The following is a 22,661-nucleotide window of genomic DNA, read 5'->3' on the forward strand; positions in this document are numbered from 1 at the left end:
CACAGCAAAACGTTCCACACGTTATTTGTGTACTCCGGTATCATCTTTTTTTCTAGTTCATTGTCTTAACCTCACAATTAAGATGTGTTAATCCTGTCAAAGTTCCTATGCTAAAGTTATAATGATTCAATATATGCATAGTTATAATGATTCAATATGTGCATAGTTATAATGATTTAATATATGCAGTTATAATGATTCAATATGTGCACAGCTATAACGATTCAATTTGTGATCAGTTATAATGATTCAATATATGCACAGTTATAATGATTCAATATGTGCACAGTTATAATGATTCAATATATGCAGTTATAATGATCCAATATGTGCACAGCAATAATGATTCAATATGTGACCAGTTATAATTATTCAATATATGCACAGTTATAATGATTCAATATGTGTACAGTTATAATGATTCAATATATGCACAGTTATAATGATTCAATATATGCACAATTATAACAATTCAATATGTGTACAGTTATAATGATTCAATATGTGCACAGAAATAATGATCCAATATACGCAGTTATAATGATTCAATATGTGCACAGTAATAATGATTCAATATGTGTACAGTTATACTGATTCAATATATGCACAGTTGTATTGATTCACTATGTGTACGGTTATAATGATTCAATATATGCACAGTTATAATGATTCAATATATGACCAACTATAATAATTCAATATGTGTACAGTTATAGTGATTCAATATGTTAACAGTTATAATGATTCAATATGTGCACAGTTATAATGATTCAATTTGTGTACCGTTATAATGATTCAATATATGTACAGTTATAATGATTCAATATATGCACAGTTATAATGATTCAATATGTGTACAGATGTAAGGATTCAATATGTGCACAGTTATAATGATTCAATATGTGTAAAGTTATAATGATTCAATATGTGCGCAGTTATAATGATTCAATATGTTCACAGTTATAATGATTCAAAATATGTACAGTTATAATGATTCAATATGTGCACAATTATAATGATTCAACATGTGCACAGTTATAATTATTCAATATGTGCATAGTTGTAATGATTCAATATGTGCACATTTATAATGATTCAATATGTGCAGAGTTATAATGATCCAATATGTGCAGAGTTATAATGATTCAATATGTGTACAGTTATAATGATTCAATATGTGCACATTTATAATGATTCAATATGTGCACAGGTATAATGAATCAATATGTGTACAGTTATAACGATTCAATATATACCCAGCTATCATGATTCAATATGTGCACAGTTAAATGATTCAATATGTGCACAGTTATAATGATTCAATATGTGCACAGTTATAATGATTCAATAAGTGCACAGTTATAATGATTCAATATGTGCACAGTTATAATGATTCAATATGTGTACAGTTATAGTGATTCAATATGTGAACAGTTATAATATTTCAATATGTGTACAGTTATAATGATTCAATATGTGTACAGTTATACTGATTCAATTTGTGCACAATTATAATGATTTCATATGTGTACAGTTATAATGATTCAATACATTAACAGTTATAATGATTCAATATGTGCACAGTTATGATCATTCAGTATGTGCACAGTTATAATGATTCAGTATGTGTACAGTTATAATGATTCAATACATGCAATTATAATGATTCAATATGTGCACAGTTATAATGATTCAATATATGCACAGTTAAAATGATTCAATATGTGCACAGTTATAATCTTTCAATATGTGCACAGTGATAATGATTAAGTATGTGCACAGTTATAATGATTCAATACGTGGACAGTTATAATAATTCAATATATGCACAGTTATAATGATTCGATATGTACACAGTTATAATGATTCTATATGTGTACAATTATAATGATTCAATATGTGTACAGTTATAATTATTCAATATGTGCATAGTTATAATGATTTAGTATGTGCACAGTTTTAATGATTCAATACGTGGACAGTTATAATGATTCAATATATGCACAGTTATAATGATTCGATATGTGCACAGTTATAATGATTCTATATGTGCACAGTTATAATGATTCAATATGTATACAGTTTTGATGATTCAATATATGCACAATTGTAATGATTCAATATGTGCACAGTTATAATGATTTGATATGCGTAGTTATAATGATTCAATATGTGTAGAGTTATAATGATTCAATATGTGCACAGTCATAATGATTCAATATGTGTACAATTATAATTATTCAATATGTGTACAGTTATAATGATTCAATATGTGCACAGTTACAACGAATCAATATGTGCACAGTTATAATGATTCAATATGTGTACAGTTAATATGATTCAATATATGCAGAGTTATAATGATTCAATATGTGCACAGTTATAATGATTCAATATGTGCACAGTTACAATGATTCAATATGCGTACAGTTATATTGATTCAATGTGTGTACAGTTATAATGATTCAATATGTGCACAGTTATAATCATTCAATATGTGTACAGTTGTAATGATTCAATATCTGTACAGTTATAATGATTAGATATGTGTACAGTTATAATGATTCAATATGTGTAGTTATAATGATTCAATATGTGCACAGTTATAATGATTTACTTTGTGTACAATTATAATTATTCAATATGTGTACAGTTATAATGGTTCAATATGTGTACAGTTATAATCATTTAATATGTGTACAGTTATTGCGTTCTTTAAACAAATCTGTTAAGCAATTCACTGTGATGTGTTACGTCTTTCCATTCCATTGTACGAATTTCTTTACACTGTCATGCATACTGTGGTGGATGAAGTATATGATTTGTATTTTGGCGGAACTGTATATACTCAGGTTAGATGAAGATGATGATGTGAATATAATATCATCTGAAGCACAGTATGTCCACATTCTGTTTTCAGACTTGTCAGAAAACGCACCTCAACTCCTCGTCTGTATGAGGATATGATGGTACTTCCAGCGCCCAGCTTTGAGAAACTAAAGTCTCTGATGTAACAGAGAGAATATCTAATGTAGCATCATTCTTAACAAAACATGTTCAATAATCCACATTAGAAAATAAAGGACAAACATCAATAAACCACTTGGTTCTAACGAGGCTGTTTGTGAGGATGGTAGAGATGAGCATCTCGTACATTAGTGTGGTAAGAGCAGAAACATAGAGATAATTCAACGAAAAAACAGTAAACTTTTCGTGTAACAAAAATGGGGCAGATAATGTCAATCGTGGACTAAAAGAGAAAAATCGAGTGTATTATCTGTCTAAGGTACGACGCTCAACTATGCTCATTGGTCATTCAGTCTATACGTTATTTCTTTATCTTTTCTTTTTTTTTAGTTGGAGGTTCCAGTCACGGGCAAAAGTCCACATCAAGGCCGGGCCTTGATTGATATATAGAAAGGATTACGAAAGGGAAAAAGAAAACACAAGGGAAAACCATTTCGAATTTTGGAGCAAGTGAAAGACCTGTCTTTTAAAACGTGTCAGGTTATAGTTAGTGGGAACACACGAGAGGGTAAAGAGTTTCAAAACTCCTCTGCTGTTAATAATTAGCCTGATTGATGCCATTATGTCTACATGTCTATTATCTTGTCATAGTCTATAGTTCTACTTTCTCACTCAGTCTGTTACATATGTGTACACCGAACTGCGCTACTCTCATGTACAAATTTTCTATACTCTTATTCTATATCCAGACACCTTCCATGACATATTAGGATCTGTTTTGCTGTTCATTCTAAATGACTTGACAGATGTGATGTATGTAATATTCATATGTACCTAGTTAGCAGCATTTTGGAGTAAACTTAATTTCAGTAGGAAAGTAAGATAAGATTTTGATGAAACGTACGACATCTTTTCAGAATGCAGAGAGTGGGATCTACAAGGAAGTATGGCAGCTGTTTGATAAGAAGGATCCACAACGGAGCCTCCTGCCTAACCCAGATGTTGGCATCGACATGGTGAGCAGCACGTGTCAGCTGGCAGCGTACTACACACAAACACACACACACACACACACACACACACACACACACAACACATTAACTACCTCCGTAGTGTAGTGGTTAGCGTTCCTGACTGTGAATTAACACACGGGCGAATCTAGGACTGAGATAATCAGCCCACAGACAACACAGTTCTACAGCGTCTTAGGTTTGGTTGAAAAATAGGTGTTTGGCTCAGGATATATATATATATATATATATATATATATATATATATATATATATATATATATATATATATATATATATATATATATATGTATATATATATATGTATATATATATAGGGTGGGGAAGGGGGCGAAAATCCTGGGAGCCTTGAAGAATGTGTGGAAGTCGAGAACATTATCTTGGAAAGCAAAAATGTTTGAAGGCATAGTGGTTCCAACAATGTTGTATGGTTGCGAGGCGTGGGCTATGGATAGAGTTGTGCGCAGGAGGGTGGATGTGCTGGAAATGAGATGTTTGAGGACAATGTGTGGTGTGATGTGGTTTGATCGAGTAAGTAATGTAAGGGTAAGAGAGATGCGTGGAAATAAAAAGAGCGTGGTTGAGAGAGCAGAAGAGGGTGTTTTGAAATGGTTTGGGCACATGGAGAGAATGAGTGAGGAAAGATTGACCAAGAGGATATATGTGTCGGAGGTGGAGGGAACGAGAAGTGGGAGACCAAATTGGAGGTGGAAAGATGGAGTGAAAAAGATTTTGAGTGATCGTGGCCTGAACATGCAGGAGGCTGAAAGGAGGGCAAGGAATAGTGTGAATTGGATCGATGTGGTATACCGGGGTCGACGTGCTGTCATTGGATTGAATCAGGGCATGTGAAGCGTCTGGGGTAAAGCATGGAAAGTTCTGTGGGGCCTGGATTTGGAAAGGGGGCTGTGGTTTCGGGCATTATTGCATAACAGCTGGAGACTGGCGCTACCTCGCGCACATGAGGGGGGAGGGGAATGTTATTCCATGTGTGGCGGGGTGGCGATGGGGGTGAGTAGGGGCAGACAGTGTTAATTGTATGCATGTGCGTATATGTGTGTGTCTGTGTGTGTATATATGTGTGTACGTTGGGATGTGTGGGTGTGTATGTTTGCGTGTGTGGACGTGTGTGTGTGTGCATGTGTGTGGAGGTGGGAAGGCCATTTCTTTCGTCTGTTTCCTTGCGCTATATATATATATATATATATATATATATATATATATATATATATATATATATATATATATATATATATATATATATAGCGCAAGGAAATATATATATATATATATATATATATATATATATATATATATATATATATATATATATATATATATATATATATATATATATATATATATATATATATACATATATGGGGATATGTATATATATATATATATATATATATATATATATATATATGGGGATATGGGAGAAAGAATACTTCCCACGTATTCCCTGTGTGTCGTAGAAGGCGACTAAAAGGGAAGGGAGCGGGTGGCTGAAACTCCTCTACCTCTCTTTTTTTTTTCTTAATGTTCCAAAAGAAGCAACAGAAAAGGGGGCCAGGTGAGGATATTACCTCATATTCCCAGTCCTCTGTTCATAACGCTATCTCGCTAACGCGGGAAATGGCGATTAGTATTAAAAACGAAAGAAAAAAATACATATATACATATGTATATATGTATATATATATATATATATATATATATATATATATATATATATATATATATATATATATATATATATATATATATATATACATATATATATATATATATATATATATATATATATATATATATATATATTTTTTTTTGCTCTGTCGCTGTCTCCCGAGTTTGCAAGGTAGCGCAAGGAAACAGACGAAAGAAATGGCCCAACCCCCCCCTATACACATGTATATACATACGTCCACACACGCAAATATACATACCTACACAGCTTTCCATGGTTTACCACAGACGCTTCACATGCCCTGATTCAATTCACTGACAGCACATCAACCCCGGTATACCACATCGCTCCAATTCACTCTATTCCTTGCCCTCCTTTCACCCTCCTGCATGTTCAGGCCCCGATCACACAAAATCTTTTTCACTCCATCTTTCCACCTCCAATTTGATCTCCCTCTTCTCCTCGTTCCCTCCACCTCCGACACATATATTCTCTTGGTCAATCTTTCCTCACTCATTCTCTCCATGTTCCCAAACCATTTCAAAACACCCTCTTCTGCTCTCTCAACCACACTCGTTTTATTTCCACACATCTCTCTTACCCTTACGTTACTTACTCGATCAAACCACCTCACACCACACATTGTCCTCAAACATCTCATTTCCAGCACATCCATCCTCCTGCGCACCACTCTATCCATAGCCCACGCCTCGCAACCATACAACATTGTTGGAACCACTATTCCTTCAAACATACCCATTTTTGCTTTCCGAGATAATGTTCTCGACTTCCACACATTCTTCAAGGCTCCCAGAATTTTCGCCCCCTCCCCCACCCTATGATCCACTTCCGCTTCCATGGTTCCATCCGCTGCCAGATCCACTCCCAGATATCTAAAACACTTCACTTCCTCCAGTTTTTCTCCATTCAAACTCACCTCCCAATTGACTTGACCCTCAACCCTACTGTACCTAATAACCTTGCTCTTATTCACATTTACTCTTAACTTTCTTCTTTCACACACTTTACCAAACTCAGTCACCAGCTTCTGCAGTTTCTCACATGAATCAGCCACCAGCGCTGTGTCATCAGCGAACAACAACTGACTCACTTCCCAAGCTCTCTCATCCCCAACAGACTTCATACTTGCCCCTCTCTCCAAAACTCTTGCATTCACCTCCCTAACAACCCCATCCATAAACAAATTAAACAACCATGGAGACATCACACACCCCTGCCGCAAACCTACATTCACTGAGAACCAATCACTTTCCTCTCTTCCTACACGTACACATGCCTTACATCCTCGATAAAAACTTTTCACTGCTTCTAACAACTTGCCTCCCACACCTAATATTCTTAATACCTTCCACAGAGCATCTCTATCAACTCTATCATATGCCTTCTCCAGATCCATAAATGCTACATACAAATCCATTTGCTTTTCTAAGTATTTCTCACATACATTCTTCAAAGCAAACACCTGATCCACACATCCTCTACCACTTCTGAAACCACACTGCTCTTCCCCAATCTGATGCTCTGTACATGCCTTCACCCTCTCAATCAATACCCTCCCATATAATTTGCCAGGAATACTCAACAAACTTATACCTCTGTAATTTGAGCACTCACTCTTATCCCCTTTGCCTTTGTACAATGGCACTATGCACGCATTCCGCCAATCCTCAGGCACCTCACCATGAGTCATACATACATTAAATAACCTTACCAACCAGTCAACAATACAGCCACCCCCTTTTTTAATAAATTCCACTGCAATATCATCCAAAACTTCTGCCTTGCCGGCTTTCATCTTCCGCAAAGCTTTTACTACCTCTTCTCTGTTTACCAAATCATTTTCCCTAACCCTCTCACTTTGCACACCACCTCGACCAAAACACCCTATATCTGCCACTCTATCATCAAACACATTCAACAAACCTTCAAAATACTCACTCCATCTCCTTCTCACATCACCACTACTTGTTATCACCTCCCCATTTGCGCCCTTCACTGAAGTTCCCATTTGCTCCCTTGTCTTACGCACTTTATTTACCTCCTTCCAGAACATCTTTTTATTCTCCCTAAAATTTAATGATACTCTCTCACCCCAACTCTCATTTGCCCTTTTTTTCACCTCTTGCACCTTTCTCTTGACCTCCTGTCTCTTTCTTTTATACATCTCCCACTCAATTGCATTTTTTCCCTGCAAAAATCGTCCAAATGCCTCTCTCTTCTCTTTCACTAATACTCTTACTTCTTCATCCCACCACTCACTACCCTTTCTAATCAACCCATCTCCCACTCTTCTCATGCCACAAGCATCTTTTGCGCAATCCATCACTGATTCCCTAAATACATCCTATTCCTCCCCCACTCCCCTTACTTCCATTGTTCTCACCTTTTTCCATTCTGTACTCAGTCTCTCCTGGTACTTCCTGACACAAGTCTCCTTCCCAAGCTCACTTACTCTCACCACCCTCTTCACCCCAACATTCACTCTTCTTTTCTGAAAACCCATACAAATCTTCACCCTAGCCTCCACAAGATAATGATCAGACATCCCTCCAGTTGCACCTCTCAGCACATTAACATCCAAAAGTCTCTCTTTCGCACGCCTGTCAATTAACACGTAATCCAATAACGCTCTCTGGCCATCTCTCCTACTTACATAAGTATACTTATGTATATCTCGCTTTTTAAACCAGGTATTCCCAATCATCAGTCCTTTTTCAGCACATAAATCTACAAGCTCTTCACCATTTCCACTTACAACACTGAACACCCCATGTATACCAATTATTCCCTCAACTGCCACATTACTCACCTTTGCATTCAAATCACCCATCACTATAACCCGGTCTCGTGCATCAAAACCACTAACACACTCATTCAGCTGCTCCCAAAACACTTGCCTCTCATGATCTTTCTTCTCATGCCCAGGTGCATATGTACCAATAATCACCCATATCTCTCCATCATCTTTCAGTTTTACCCATATTAATCGAGAATTTACTTTCTTACATTCTATCACATACTCCCACAACTCCTGTTTCAGGAGTATTGCTACTCCTTCCCTTGCTCTTGTCTTCTCACTAACCCCTGACTTTACTCCCAAGACCTTCCCAAACCACTCTTCCCCTTTACCCTTGAGCTTCGTTTCACTCAGAGCCAAAACATCCAGGTTCCTTTCCTCAAACATACTACCTATCTCTCCTTTTTTCACATCTTGGTTACATCCACACACATTTGGGCACCCCAATCTGAGCCTTCGAGGAGGATGAGCACTCCCCGCGTGACTCCTTCTGTTTCCCATTTTAGAAAGTTAGAAAAGTACAAGGAGGGGAGGATTTCTGGCCCCCCGCTCCCGTCCCCTCTAGTCGCTTTCTACGACACGCGAGGAATGCATGGGAAGTATTCTTTCACCCCTATCCCCAGGGATAATATATATATATATATATATATATATATATATATATATATATATATATATATATATATATATATATATATATATATATATATATACACATACACACACATACACACACATACACACACACACATACATATATATATATATATATGAAAAATGTAAGAAACAATTTAGAAAACTGAAACTTCTAGCTTGAAATGAAATGAAAAATGAATGTCACATACTGGTTCAACCTCTGGCTATGGAAAAAGGAAATGTATGATTTATTTACACAAACGTCAATAGTAGTTCTCATCAATTTAACTACTGTATCAATAAGCTTCAATGTCTAAGCTACATTTTTACCAATTTCACTATTTTCTTGTCAAAGCACCATGTATGAAAACTATCACTCCAGTAACACAACTATAAACATTTACTTCCCATTTAAAAAAGTTCTGGGGAAGTCTGTCTCGATACACTGCGGGACACTCTACCACCTGGCGAGGTTTGTGTTGCAATGGTTCTTGATTCACAAACGTAGTAGCATCACTGGTGGGCCAAGGTATATATATATATATATATATATATATATATATATACATATATATATATATATATATATATATATATATATATATATATATATATATATATATATATATATATATATATATATATATATATATATATATATATATATATATATATATATATATATATATATATATATATATATATATATATATGAATCAGCCACCAGCGCTGTATCATCAGCGAACAACAACTAACTCACTTCCCAAGCTCTCTCATCCCCAACAGACTTCATACTTGCCCCTCTCTCCAAAACTCTTGCATTCACCTCCCTAACAACCCCATCCATAAACAAATTAAACAACCATGGAGACATCACACACCCCTGCCGCAAACCTACATTCACTGAGAACCAATCACTTTCCTCTCTTCCTACACGTACACATGCCTTACATCCTCGATAAAAACTTTTCACTGCTTCTAACATTTTGCCTCCCACACCATATATTCTTAATACCTTCCACAGAGCATCTCTATCAACTCTATCATATGCCTTCTCCAGATCCATAAATGCTACATACAAATCCATTTGCTTTTCTAAGTATTTCTCACATACATTCTTCAAAGCAAACACCTGATCCACACATCCTCTACCACTTCTGAAACCACACTGCTCTTCCCCAATATATATATATATATATATATATATATATATATATATATATATATATATATATATATATATATATATATATATATATATATAATTAAGAATATATGGTGTGGGAGGCAAGTTGTTAAAAGCAGTGAAAAGTTTTTATCGAGGATGTAAGGCATGTGTACGTGTAGGAAGAGAGGAAAGTGATTGGTTCTCAGTAGAATGTAGGTTTGCGGCAGGGGTGTGTGATGTCTCCATGCTTGTTTAATTTGTTTATGGATGGGTTGTTGGGAGGTGAATGCAAGAGTTTTGGAAAGAGGGGCAAGCATGAAGTCTGTTGGGATGAGAGAGCTTGGGAAGTGAGTCAGTTGTTGTTCGCTGATGATACAGCGCTGGTGGCTGATTCATGTGAGAAACTGCAGAAGCTGGTGACTGAGTTTGGTAAAGTGTGTGAAGAAGAAAGTTGAGAGTAAATGTGAATAAGAGCAAGGTTATTAGGCACAGTAGGGGTTGAGGTCAAGTCAATTGGGATGAAGTTTGAATGGAGAAAAGCTGGAGGAAGTGAAGTGTTTTAGATATCTGGGAGTGGATCTGGCAGCGGATGGAACTATGGAAGCGGAATTATCATCAAGGGTGGGGAGGGGGCGAAAATTCTGGGAGCCTTGAAGAATGTGTGGAAGTTTGAGAACATTATCTCGGAAAGCAAAATGGGTATGTTTGAAGGTATTCCAACAATGTTGTATGGTTGCGAGGCGTGGGCTATGGATAGAGATGTGCGCAGGAGGATGGATGTGCTGGAAATGAGATGTTTGAGGAAATGTGTGGTGTGAGGTGGTTTGATCGAGTAAGTAACGTAAGGGTAAGAGAGATGTGTGGAAATAAAAAGGCGTGGTTGAGAGAGCAGAAGAGGGTGTTTTGAAATGGTTTGGGCACATGGAGAGAATGAGTGAGGAAAGATTGACCAAGAGGATATATGTGTCAGAGGTGGATGGAACGAGGAGAAGAGGGAGACCAAATTGGAGGTGGAAAGATGGAGTGAAAAAGATTTTGTGTGATCGGGGCCTGAACATGCAGGAGGGTGAAAGGAGGGCAAGGAATAGAGTGAATTGGAGCGATGTGGTATACAGGGGTTGACGTGCTGTCAGTGGATTTGAATCAAGGCATGTGAAGCGTCTGGGGTAAACCATGGAAAGCTGTGTAGGAATGTATATTTGCGTGTGTGGACGTGTGTATGTACATGTGTATGGGGGGGGGGGTTGGGCCATTTCTTTCGTCTGTTTCCTTGCGCTACCTCGCAAACGCGGGAGACAGCGACAAAGTATAAAAAAAAAAAAAAAAAAATAATATATAAAAAAATATATTTATATATATATATATAATATATATTTAATATATATATATATATATATTATATTTATATATATTATATTATATATATATATATTAGATATGGACAAATGGGAGGTGATAACAAGTAGGGGTGATGGACGGATGGAGCTGGAGAGTATTTTGAAGGTGTATTGAATATGTTCTGATGATAATGTGGCAGATGTAGAGTGTTTTGGTCGAGGTGGTTTGCCGGCAAGGCAGCGAGTTTGGATGGTATTGCAGTGGAATTTATTAAAAAAGGGGGTGATTGTATTGTTGACTGGTTGGTAAGGTTATTTGATGTATGTATGATTCATGGTGAGGTGCCTGAGGATTGGCGGAATGCTTGCATAGTGCCATTGTACTAAGGCAAAGGATAAGAGTGAGTGCTCAAATTACAGAGGTATAAGTTTCTTGAGTATTCTGGTAAATTATATGGGAGGGTATTGATTGAGAGGGTGAAGGAATGTCCAGAGCAGCAGACTGGGGAAGAGCAGTGTAGTTTCAGAAATGGTAGAGGATGTGTGGAGCAGGTGTTTCCATTGAAGAATGTATGTGAGAAATACTTAGAAAGCCAAATGGATTTGTATGTAGCATTTTATGGATCTGGAGAAGACATACGATAAAGTTGATAGAGATGCTCTGTGGAAGATATTAAGAATATATGGTGTGGGAGGCAAGTTGTTAAAAGCAGTGAAAAGTTTTTATCGAGGATGTAAGGCATGTGTACGTGTAGCAAGAGAGGAAAGTGATTGGTTCTCAGTAAATTTAGGTTTGCGGCAGGGGTGTGTGATGTCTCCATGCTTGTTTAATTTGTTTATGGATTGGGTTGTTCGGGAGGTGAATGCAAGAGTTTTGGAAAGAGGGGCAAGCATGCAGTCTGTTGTGGATGAGAGAGCTTGGGAAGTGAGTCAGTTGTTGTTCGCTGATGATACAGCGCTGGTGGCTGATTCATGTGAGAAACTGCAGAAGCAGTTGACTGACTTTGGTAAAGTGTGTGAAAGAAGAAAGTTGAGAGTAAATGTGAATAAGAGCAAGGTTATTAGGCACAGTAGGGTTGAGAGTCAAGTCAATTGGGATGAAAGTTTGAATGGAGAAAAGCTGGAGGAAGTGAAGTGTTTTAGATATCTGGGAGTGGATCTGGCAGCGGAGGGAACTATGGAAGCGGATTTCAATCATAGGGTGAGGGAGGGGGCGAAAATTCTGGGAGCGTTGATGAATGTGTGGAATTCGAGAACATTATCTCGGAAAGCAAAAATGGGTATGTTTGAAGGTTATCTATTGTATGTATGATTCATGGTGAGGTGCCTGAGGATTGGCGGAATGCTTGCATAGTGCCATTGTACAAAGGCAAAGGGGATAAGAGTGAGTGCTCAAATTACAGAGGTATAAGTTTCTTGAGTATTCCAGGTAAATTATGTGGGAGGGTATTGATTGAGAGGGTGAAGGAATGTCCAGAGCAGCAGATTGGGAAAGAACAGTGTGGTTTCAGAAGTGGTAGAGGATGTGTGGAGCAGGCGTTTACATTGAAGAATGTATGTGAGAAATACTTAGAAAAGCAAATGGATTTGTATGTAGCATTTTATGTATCTGTAGAAGGCATATGACAGAGTTGATAGAGATGCTCTGTGGAAGGTATTATGAACATATGGTGTAGGAGGCAAGTTGTTAGAAGCAGTGAAAAGTTTTTATCGAGGATGAGAGGCATGTGTAAGTGTAGGAAGAGAGGAAAGTGATTGGTTCTCAGTGAATGTAGGTTTTCGGCAGGGGTGTGTGATGTCTCCATGCTTGTTTAATTTGCTTATGGATTGGGTTGTTATGGAGGTGAATGCAAGAGTTTTGGAAAGAGGGGCAAGTATGCAGTCTGTTGTGGATGAGAGAGCTTGATAAGTGAGTCAGTTGTTGTTCGCTGATGATACAGCGCTGGTGGCTGATTCATGTGAGAAACTGCAGAAGCTGGTGACTGAGTTTGGTAAAGTGTGTGAAAGAAGAAAGTTGAAAGTAAATGTGAATAAGAGCAAGGTTATTAGGTACAGTAGGGTTAAAGGTCAAGTCAATTGGGAGGTAAGTTTGAATGGAGAAAAACCGGAGGAAGTGAAGTGTTTTAGATATCTGGGAGTGGATTTGGCAGCGGATGGAACCATGGAAGCGGAAGCGAATCATAGGGTTGGGGAGGGGACGAAAAATCTGGGAGCGTTGAAGAATGTGTGGAAGTCGAGAACATTATCTCGGAAAGCAAAAATGGGTATGTTTGAAGGTATAGTGGTTCCAACAATGTTGTATGGTTGCGAGGCGTGGGCTATAGATAGAGTTGTGCGGAGGAGGGTGGATGTGCTATAAATGAGATGTTTGAGGACAATATGTGATGTGAGGTGGTTTGATCGAGTAAGTAATATAAGGGTAACAGAGATGGGTGGTAATAAAAAGAGTAAGGTTGAGAGAGCAGAATAGGGTGTTTTGAAATGGTTTGGTCACATGGAGAGAATGAGTGAGGAAAGATTGACCAAGAGGATATATGTGTCAAAAGTGGAGAGAACGAGAAGTGGGAGACCCATTTGGAGGTGGAAAGATGGAGTGAAAAAGAAGTTGAGTGATCGGGGTCTGAACATGCAGGAGGGTGAAAGGCGTGCAAGGAATAGAGTGAATTGGAACGATGTGGTATACCGGGGTCGACGTGCTGTCAATGTATTAAACCAGGGCATGTGAAGCGTCTGGGGTAAACCATGGAAAGTTCTGTGGGGCCTGGATGTGGAAAGGGAGCTGTGGTTTCGGTGCATTATTACATGACACCTAGAGACTGACGTGTGAACGAATGGGGTCTTTGTTGTCTTTTTCTTAGCGCTACCTCGGACACATGAGGGGGGAGGGGGTTGTTATTCCATGTGTGGCGAGTTGGCAATGGGATGAATAAAGGCAGACAGTCCTGTTATGTACATGTGTAATTGTATAGTCTGTGTGTTAGTATTATATGTATATGTTTGAAATGTGTATATATTATATTATATTTGCAAATGTATGGTATGTATATTTGCGTGTGTGGACGTGTATGTATATACATGGTTATGTGGGTGGGGGTTGTGCCATTCTTTCGTCTGTTTCCTTGCGCTACCTCGCCAACGCGGGAGACAGCGACAAAGCAAAATGAAATGATAATAATGAGAAGAATAATGATAATAATTTATATATATATATATATATATATATTTATATTATATATATATATATATTATATATATATATATGTTTATGTGTGTGTGTGTGTGTGTTTATATATATATACATATTCATATATATATATATATATATTATATATATATATATTATATATATATATACATATAAACCTCCAATATTCAGGATCGAACCGGGACCCATGCGTAGGAGGCGGGAGCGTACGCTAGGCTATTGATTAACCCCAAAGGGAAACGACTATTCGAGTACAATGTAATAGGAGATGACCAGTGGAGACCCCGTTGCTCCCCAACGTGAGACAAAAGGTATTCGAGTACATAGTACTCGAATAGTCGTTTACCTTTTGGGATTGATCCTGACTGTTGGAGGTTTGTATACTATATATATATATATATATATATATATATATATATATATATTATTATATATATATTTATATATATATATATATATATATATATATATATTTTTTTTTTTTTTTTTTTTTTTATATATTCGCCATTTCCCGCGATAGCGAGGTAGCGTTAAGAACAGAGGACTGGGCCTTTGAGGGAATACCCTCACCTGGCCCTCTCTGTTCCTTCTTTTGGAAAAAAAAAAAAAAAAAAAAAAAAATATATATATATATATATATATATTTATATATATATATATTATATATATTATTATATATTATTTTTTTTTTTAAACTATTCGCCATTTCCCGCATTAGCGAGGTAGCGTTAAGAACAGAGGACTGGGCCTTTTTTGGGAATATCCTCACCTGGCCCCCTCTGTTCCTTCTTTTGGAAAAAAATATATATATATTATATTATTTATCATACTTTGTCGCTGTATCCCGCGTTAGCGAGGTAGCGCAAGGAAACAGACGAAAGAATGGCCCAACCCACCCAACCATTTAAAAACCCCCCCTTTTCTGCCTTTTCAACCCTTTTTTTTTAAATTTCCACACATCTCTCTTACCCTTACGTTACTTCCTCATAAACCACCTCACCCCCACACATTGTCCTCAAACATCTCATTTCCACACACCATCCCCCTTGCCCCCAAAAACCAAACCATAGCCCACGCCCCGCAACCTTTCAACATTTTTGGGAACCACTATTCCTTAAAACCCCCAAATTTTTGCTTTGGGGAGAAAATTTTCCGATTTTCCACAAAATTCTTCAAGGTTTCCCAGAATTTTGGGCCCCCTCCCCCCCCCATGATCCATTTCCCGGCTTCCTTTTTTTTCCATCCCCCGGGGCCAGATCCACCCCCCAGATATCTAAAACCTACTTCCCCAAATTTTTTCTCCATTCAAACTCACCTCCCAATTGTTTTAACCCTCAACCCTACTGTACCTAATAACCTTGCTTTTAAATTTCACATTTACTTTTAAAACTTTCTTTTTTTCACACATTTTAACCAAACTCATTTCCCCAAAGCTTCTAAAATTTCTCACTGAATCAGCCCCCCAGCGCTGTTTCATAAAGCGAACAACAACTAACTCACTTCCCAAGCTCTCTAAACCCCAACAGCCCTTCATTTTTGCCCCTTTTCCCCAAAACTCTTGATTCACCTCCCTAAAAACCCCCAAACCATAAAAAAATTTAAAACCCAACCATGGAGACATCACACACCCCCCTGCCCCCAAACCCTCTTTTATTGAGAACCAATCACTTTCCCTCTTTACACTTACACTCCCTTCCCACCCTTCGTTTTAAAAACTTTTCACTGCTTCTAAAAAACTTGCCTCCCACACCATATATTAAAAAATCCCTTCCCCACAGAGCATCTCTTCAACTCATCAAAAGCCTTCTCCAGACCCCTTTAAAGCTACATACAAATCCATTTGCTTTTCTAATATTTCTCACATAAAACCCTTAAAACAAAAAAACCTGATCCAACATCCTCACCATTCTGAAACCAACTGCTTTTCCCCAATCTGATGCTCTGTACATGCCTTCACCCCTAAAATCAATCCCCTTTCCCATAAATTTGCCAGGAAACCAACAAACTTAAAACCTTTTGAAATTTTTAAACACTCACTCTTACCCCCTTTTGGCCTTTGTACAAGGGCCACATGCACGCTTTTCCGCCAATCCTGGGGACCTCACCATGATCATACATAAAATTTAAAAAAACCCTTACCAACCAGTCAAAAATACAGCCCCCCCCTTTTTTAATAAATTTTCCACTCCCAATTTTCCATCCAAACCCGCCTTGCCGGCTTTCATTTTTCCGCAAAGTTTTTTCTCCCCTTTTTCTCTGTTTCCCCAAATTTTTTTTTTTTTTTTTTTTTTTTTTTTTTTTTTTTTTTTTTTTTTTTTTTTTTTTTTTTTTTTTTTTTTTTTTTTTTCCCTTTTTTTTTTTTTTTTTTTTTTTTTTTTTTTTTTTTTTTTTTTTTTTTTAAACCCCCCCCCCTTCACTTTGCACACCACCTAAACCAAAAACACCCTATATCTGCCACTCTATCATCAAAAAACTTTCCCAACAAACCTTCAAAATCCCAAAATTTCCATCTCCTTCTAAACTTCCCCACTACTTTTTAATCACCTCCCCATTTGCGCCCTTCACTGAAGTTCCCATTTGCTCCCTTGTCTTACGCACTTTATTTACCTCCTTCCAGAACATCATTTTATTCTCCCTAAAATTTAATGATACTCTCTCACCCCAACTCTCATTTGCCCTTTTTTTCACCTCTTGCACCTTTCTCTTGACCTCCTGTCTCTTTCTTTTATACATCGCCCACTCAATTGCATTTTTTCCCTGCAAAAATCGTCCAAATGCCTCTCTCTTCTCTTTCACTAATACTCTTACTTCTTCATCCCACCACTCACTACCGTTTCTAATCAACCCATCTCCCACTCTTCTCATGCCACAAGCATCTTTTGCGCAATCCATCACTGATTCCCTAAATACATCCCATTCCTCCCCCACTCCCCTTACTTCCATTGTTCTCACCTTTTTCCATTCTGTACTCAGTCTCTCCTGGTACTTCCTCACACAAGTCTCCTTCCCAAGCTCACTTACTCTCACCACCCTCTTCACCCCAACATTCACTCTTCTTTTCTGAAAACCCATACAAATCTTCACCCTAGCCTCCACAAGATAATGATCAGACATCCCTCCAGTTGCACCTCTCAGCACATTAACATCCAAAAGTCTCTCTTTCGCGCGCCTGTCAATTAACACGTAATCCAATAACGCTCTCTGGCCATCTCTCCTACTTACATAAGTATACTTATGTATATCTCGCTTTTTAAACCAGGTATTCCCAATCATCAGTCCTTTTTCAGCACATAAATCTACAAGCTCTTCACCATTTCCACTTACAACACTGAACACCCCATGTATACCAATTATTCCCTCAACTGCCACATTACTCACCTTTGCATTCAAATCACCCATCACTATAACCCGGTCTCGTGCATCAAAACCACTAACACACTCATTCAGCTGCTCCCAAAACACTTGCCTCTCATGATCTTTCTTCTCATGCCCAGGTGCATATGTACCAATAATCACCCATATCTCTCCATCATCTTTCAGTTTTACCCATATTAATCGAGAATTTACTTTCTTACATTCTATCACATACTCCCACAACTCCTGTTTCAGGAGTATTGCTACTCCTTCCCTTTCTCTTGTCTTCTCACTAACCCCTGACTTTACTCCCAAGACATTCCCAAACCACTCTTCCCCTTTACCCTTGAGCTTCGTTTCACTCAGAGCCAAAACATCCAGGTTCCTTTCCTCAAACATACTACCTATCTCTCCTTTTTTCACATCTTGGTTACATCCACACACATTTGGGCACCCCAATCTGAGCCTTCGAGGAGGATGAGCACTCCCCGCGTGACTCCTTCTTCTGTTTCCCACTTTAGAAAGTTAAAAAAGTACAAGGAGGGGAGGATTTCTGGCCCCCCGCTCCCGTCCCCTCTAGTCGCTTTCTACGACACGCGAGGAATGCATGGGAAGTATTCTTTCACCCCTATCCCCAGGGATAATATATATATATATATATATATATATATATATATATATATATATATATATATATATATATATATATATATATATATATATACACATACACACACATACACACACATACGCACATATACACACACACACATACATATATATACATATGAAAAATGTAAGAAACAATTTAGAAAACTGAAACTTCTAGCTTGAAATGAAATGAAAAATGAATGTCACATACTGGTTCAACCTCTGGCTATGGAAAAAGGAAATGTATAATTTATTTACACAAACGTCAATAGTAGTTCTCATCAATTTAACTACTGTATCAATAAGCTTCAATGTCTAAGCTACATTTTTACCAATTTCACTATTTTCTTGTCAAAGCACCATGTATGAAAACTATCACTCCAGTAACACAACTATAAACATTTACTTCCCCTTTAAAAAAGTTCTGGGGAAGTCTGTCTCGATACACTGCGGGACACTCTACCACCTGGCGAGGTTTGTGTTGCAATGGTTCTTGATTCACAAACGTAGTAGCATCACTGGTGGGCCAAGGTATATATATATATATATATATACATATATATATATATATATATATATACATATATATATATATATATATATATATATATATATATATATATATATATATATATATATATATATATATATATATATATATATATATATATATATATATGAATCAGCTACCAGCGCTGTATCATCAGCGAACAACAACTAACTCACTTCCCAAGCTCTCTCATCCCCAACAGACTTCATACTTGCCCCTCTCTCCAAAACTCTTGCATTCACCTCCCTAACAACCCCATCCATAAACAAATTAAACAACCATGGAGACATCACACACCCCTGCCGCAAACCTACATTCACTGAGAACCAATCACTTTCCTCTCTTCCTACACGTACACATGCCTTACATCCTCGATAAAAACTTTTCACTGCTTCTAACAACTTGCCTCCCACACCATATATTCTTAATACCTTCCACAGAGCATCTCTATCAACTCTATCATATGCCTTCTCCAGATCCATAAATGCTACATACAAATCCATTTGCTTTTCTAAGTATTTCTCACATACATTCTTCAAAGCAAACACCTGATCCACACATCCTTTACCACTTCTGAAACCACACTGCTCTTCCCCAATATATATATATATATATATATATATATATATATATATATATATATATATATATATATATATATATATATATATATATATATATATATATATATATATATATATATATATATATATGGATCTGGAGAAGGCATATGATAGAGTTGATAGAGATGCTCTGTGGAAGGTATTAAGAATATATGGTGTGGGAGGCAAGTTGTTAGAAGCAGTGAAAAGTTTTTATCGAGGATGCAAGGCATGTGTACGTGTAGGAAGAGAGGAAAGTGATTGGTTCTCAGTGAATGTAGGTTTGCGGCAGGGGTGTGTGATGTCTCCATGGTTGTTTAATTTGTTTATGGATGGGGTTGTTAGGGAGGTAAATGCAAGAGTCCTGGAAAGAGGGGCAAGTATGAAGTCTGTTGGGGATGAGAGAGCTTGGGAAGTGAGTCAGTTGTTGTTCGCTGATGATACAGCGCTGGTGGCTGATTCATGTTAGAAACTGCAGAAGCTGGTGACTGAGTTTGGTAAAGTGTGTGGAAGAAGAAAGTTAAGAGTAAATGTGAATAAGAGCAAGGTTATTAGGTACAGTAGGGGTGAGGGTCAAGTCAATTGGGAGGTGAGTTTGAATGGAGAAAAACTGGAGGAAGTGAAGTGTTTTAGATATCTGGGAGTGGATCTGGCAGCGGATGGAACCATGGAAGCGGAAGTGGATCATAAAGTGGGGGAGGGGGCGAAAATTTTGGGAGCCTTGAAGAATGTGTGGAAGTCGAGAACATTATCTCGGAAAGCAAAAATGGGTATGTTTGAAGGAATAGTGGTTCCAACAATGTTGTATGGTTGCGAGGCGTGGGCTATGGATAGAGATGTGCGCAGGAGGATGGATGTGCTGGAAATGAGATGTTTGAGGAAAATGTGTGGTGTGAGGTGGTTTGATCGAGTAAGTAACGTAAGGGTAAGAGAGATGTGTGGAAATAAAAAGAGCGTGGTTGAGAGAGCAGAAGAGGGTGTTTTGAAATGGTTTGGGCACATGGAGAGAATGAGTGAGGAAAGATTGACCAAGAGGATATATGTGTCAGAGGTGGAGGGAACGAGGAGAAGAGGGAGACCAAATTGGAGGTGGAAAGATGGAGTGAAAAAGATTTTGTGTGATCGGGGCCTGAACATGCAGGAGGGTGAAAGGAGGGCAAGGAATAGAGTGAATTGGAGCGATGTGGTATACAGGGGTTGACGTGCTGTCAGTGGATTGAATCAAGGCATGTGAAGCGTCTGGGGTAAACCATGGAAAGCTGTGTAGGAATGTATATTTGCGTGTGTGGACGTGTGTATGTACATGTGTATGGGGGGGGGGGTTGGGCCATTTCTTTCGTCTGTTTCCTTGCGCTACCTCGCAAACGCGGGAGACAGCGACAAAGTATAAAAAAAAAAAAAAAAAAAATATATATACATATATATATATATATATATATATATATATATATATATATATATATATATATATATATATATATATATATATATATATATATATATGGACAAATGGGGAGGTGATAACAAGTAGGGGTGATGACGGATGGAGCTGGAGAGAGTATTTTGAAGGTGTATTGAATATGTCTGATGATAATGTGGCAGATGTAGAGTGTTTTGGTCGAGGTGGTTTGCCGGCAAGGCAGCGAGTTTGGATGGTATTGCAGTGGAATTTATTAAAAAAGGGGGTGACTGTATTGTTGACTGGTTGGTAAGGTTATTTAATGTATGTATGATTCATGGTGAGGTGCCTGAGGATTGGCGGAATGCTTGCATAGTGCCATTGTACTAAGGCAAAGGGGATAAGAGTGAGTGCTTAAATTACAGAGGTATAAGTTTCTTGAGTATTTCTGGTAAATTATATGGGAGGGTATTGATTGAGAGGGTGAAGGAATGTCCAGAGCAGCAGACTGGGGAAGAGCAGTGTAGTTTCAGAAATGGTAGAGGATGTGTGGAGCAGGTGTTTCCATTGAAGAATGTATGTGAGAAATACTTAGAAAGGCAAATGGATTTGTATGTAGCATTTTATGGATCTGGAGAAGACATATGATAGAGTTGATAGAGATGCTCTGTGGAAGATATTAAGAATATATGGTGTGGGAGGCAAGTTGTTAAAAGCAGTGAAAAGTTTTTATCGAGGATGTAAGGCATGTGTACGTGTAGCAAGAGAGGAAAGTGATTGGTTCTCAGTAAATTTAGGTTTGCGGCAGGGGTGTGTGATGTCTCCATGGTTGTTTAATTTGTTTATGGATTGGGTTGTTGGGGAGGTGAATGCAAGAGTTTTGGAAAAAGGGGCAAGCATGCAGTCTGTTGTGGATGAGAGAGCTTGGGAAGTGAGTCAGTTGTTGTTCGCTGATGATACAGCGCTGGTGGCTGATTCATGTGAGAAACTGCAGAAGCAGTTGACTGACTTTGGTAAAGTGTGTGAAAGAAGAAAGTTGAGAGTAAATGTGAATAAGAGCAAGGTTATTAGGCACAGTAGGGTTGAGAGTCAAGTCAATTGGGATGAAAGTTTGAATGGAGAAAAGCTGGAGGAAGTGAAGTGTTTTAGATATCTGGGAGTGGATCTGGCAGCGAAGGGAACTATGGAAGCGGATTTGAAACATAGGGTGAGGGAGGGGGCGAAAATTCTGGGAGCGTTGATGAATGTGTGGA

At 37.7% G+C, this 22,661-nt stretch overlaps 1 protein-coding gene across 1 annotated transcript in view; it reads left to right on the forward strand.

Moving 5' to 3' along the window:
* Nucleotides 1-22,661, forward strand: part of LOC139753087 (glutamate receptor ionotropic, delta-2-like) — a 92,789-nt gene that overhangs the window by 58,800 nt on the left and 11,328 nt on the right. Inside the window, exon 5 of the mRNA XM_071669172.1 lies at nt 3,885-3,983. Coding sequence (XP_071525273.1) covers nt 3,885-3,983 — 99 coding nt within the window. The remainder of the gene's footprint in view (nt 1-3,884; nt 3,984-22,661) is intronic.

This window comes from Panulirus ornatus, chromosome 14 (genome assembly GCF_036320965.1).
Source record: "Panulirus ornatus isolate Po-2019 chromosome 14, ASM3632096v1, whole genome shotgun sequence".
Taxonomy (NCBI): Eukaryota; Metazoa; Arthropoda; class Malacostraca; order Decapoda; family Palinuridae; genus Panulirus; species Panulirus ornatus.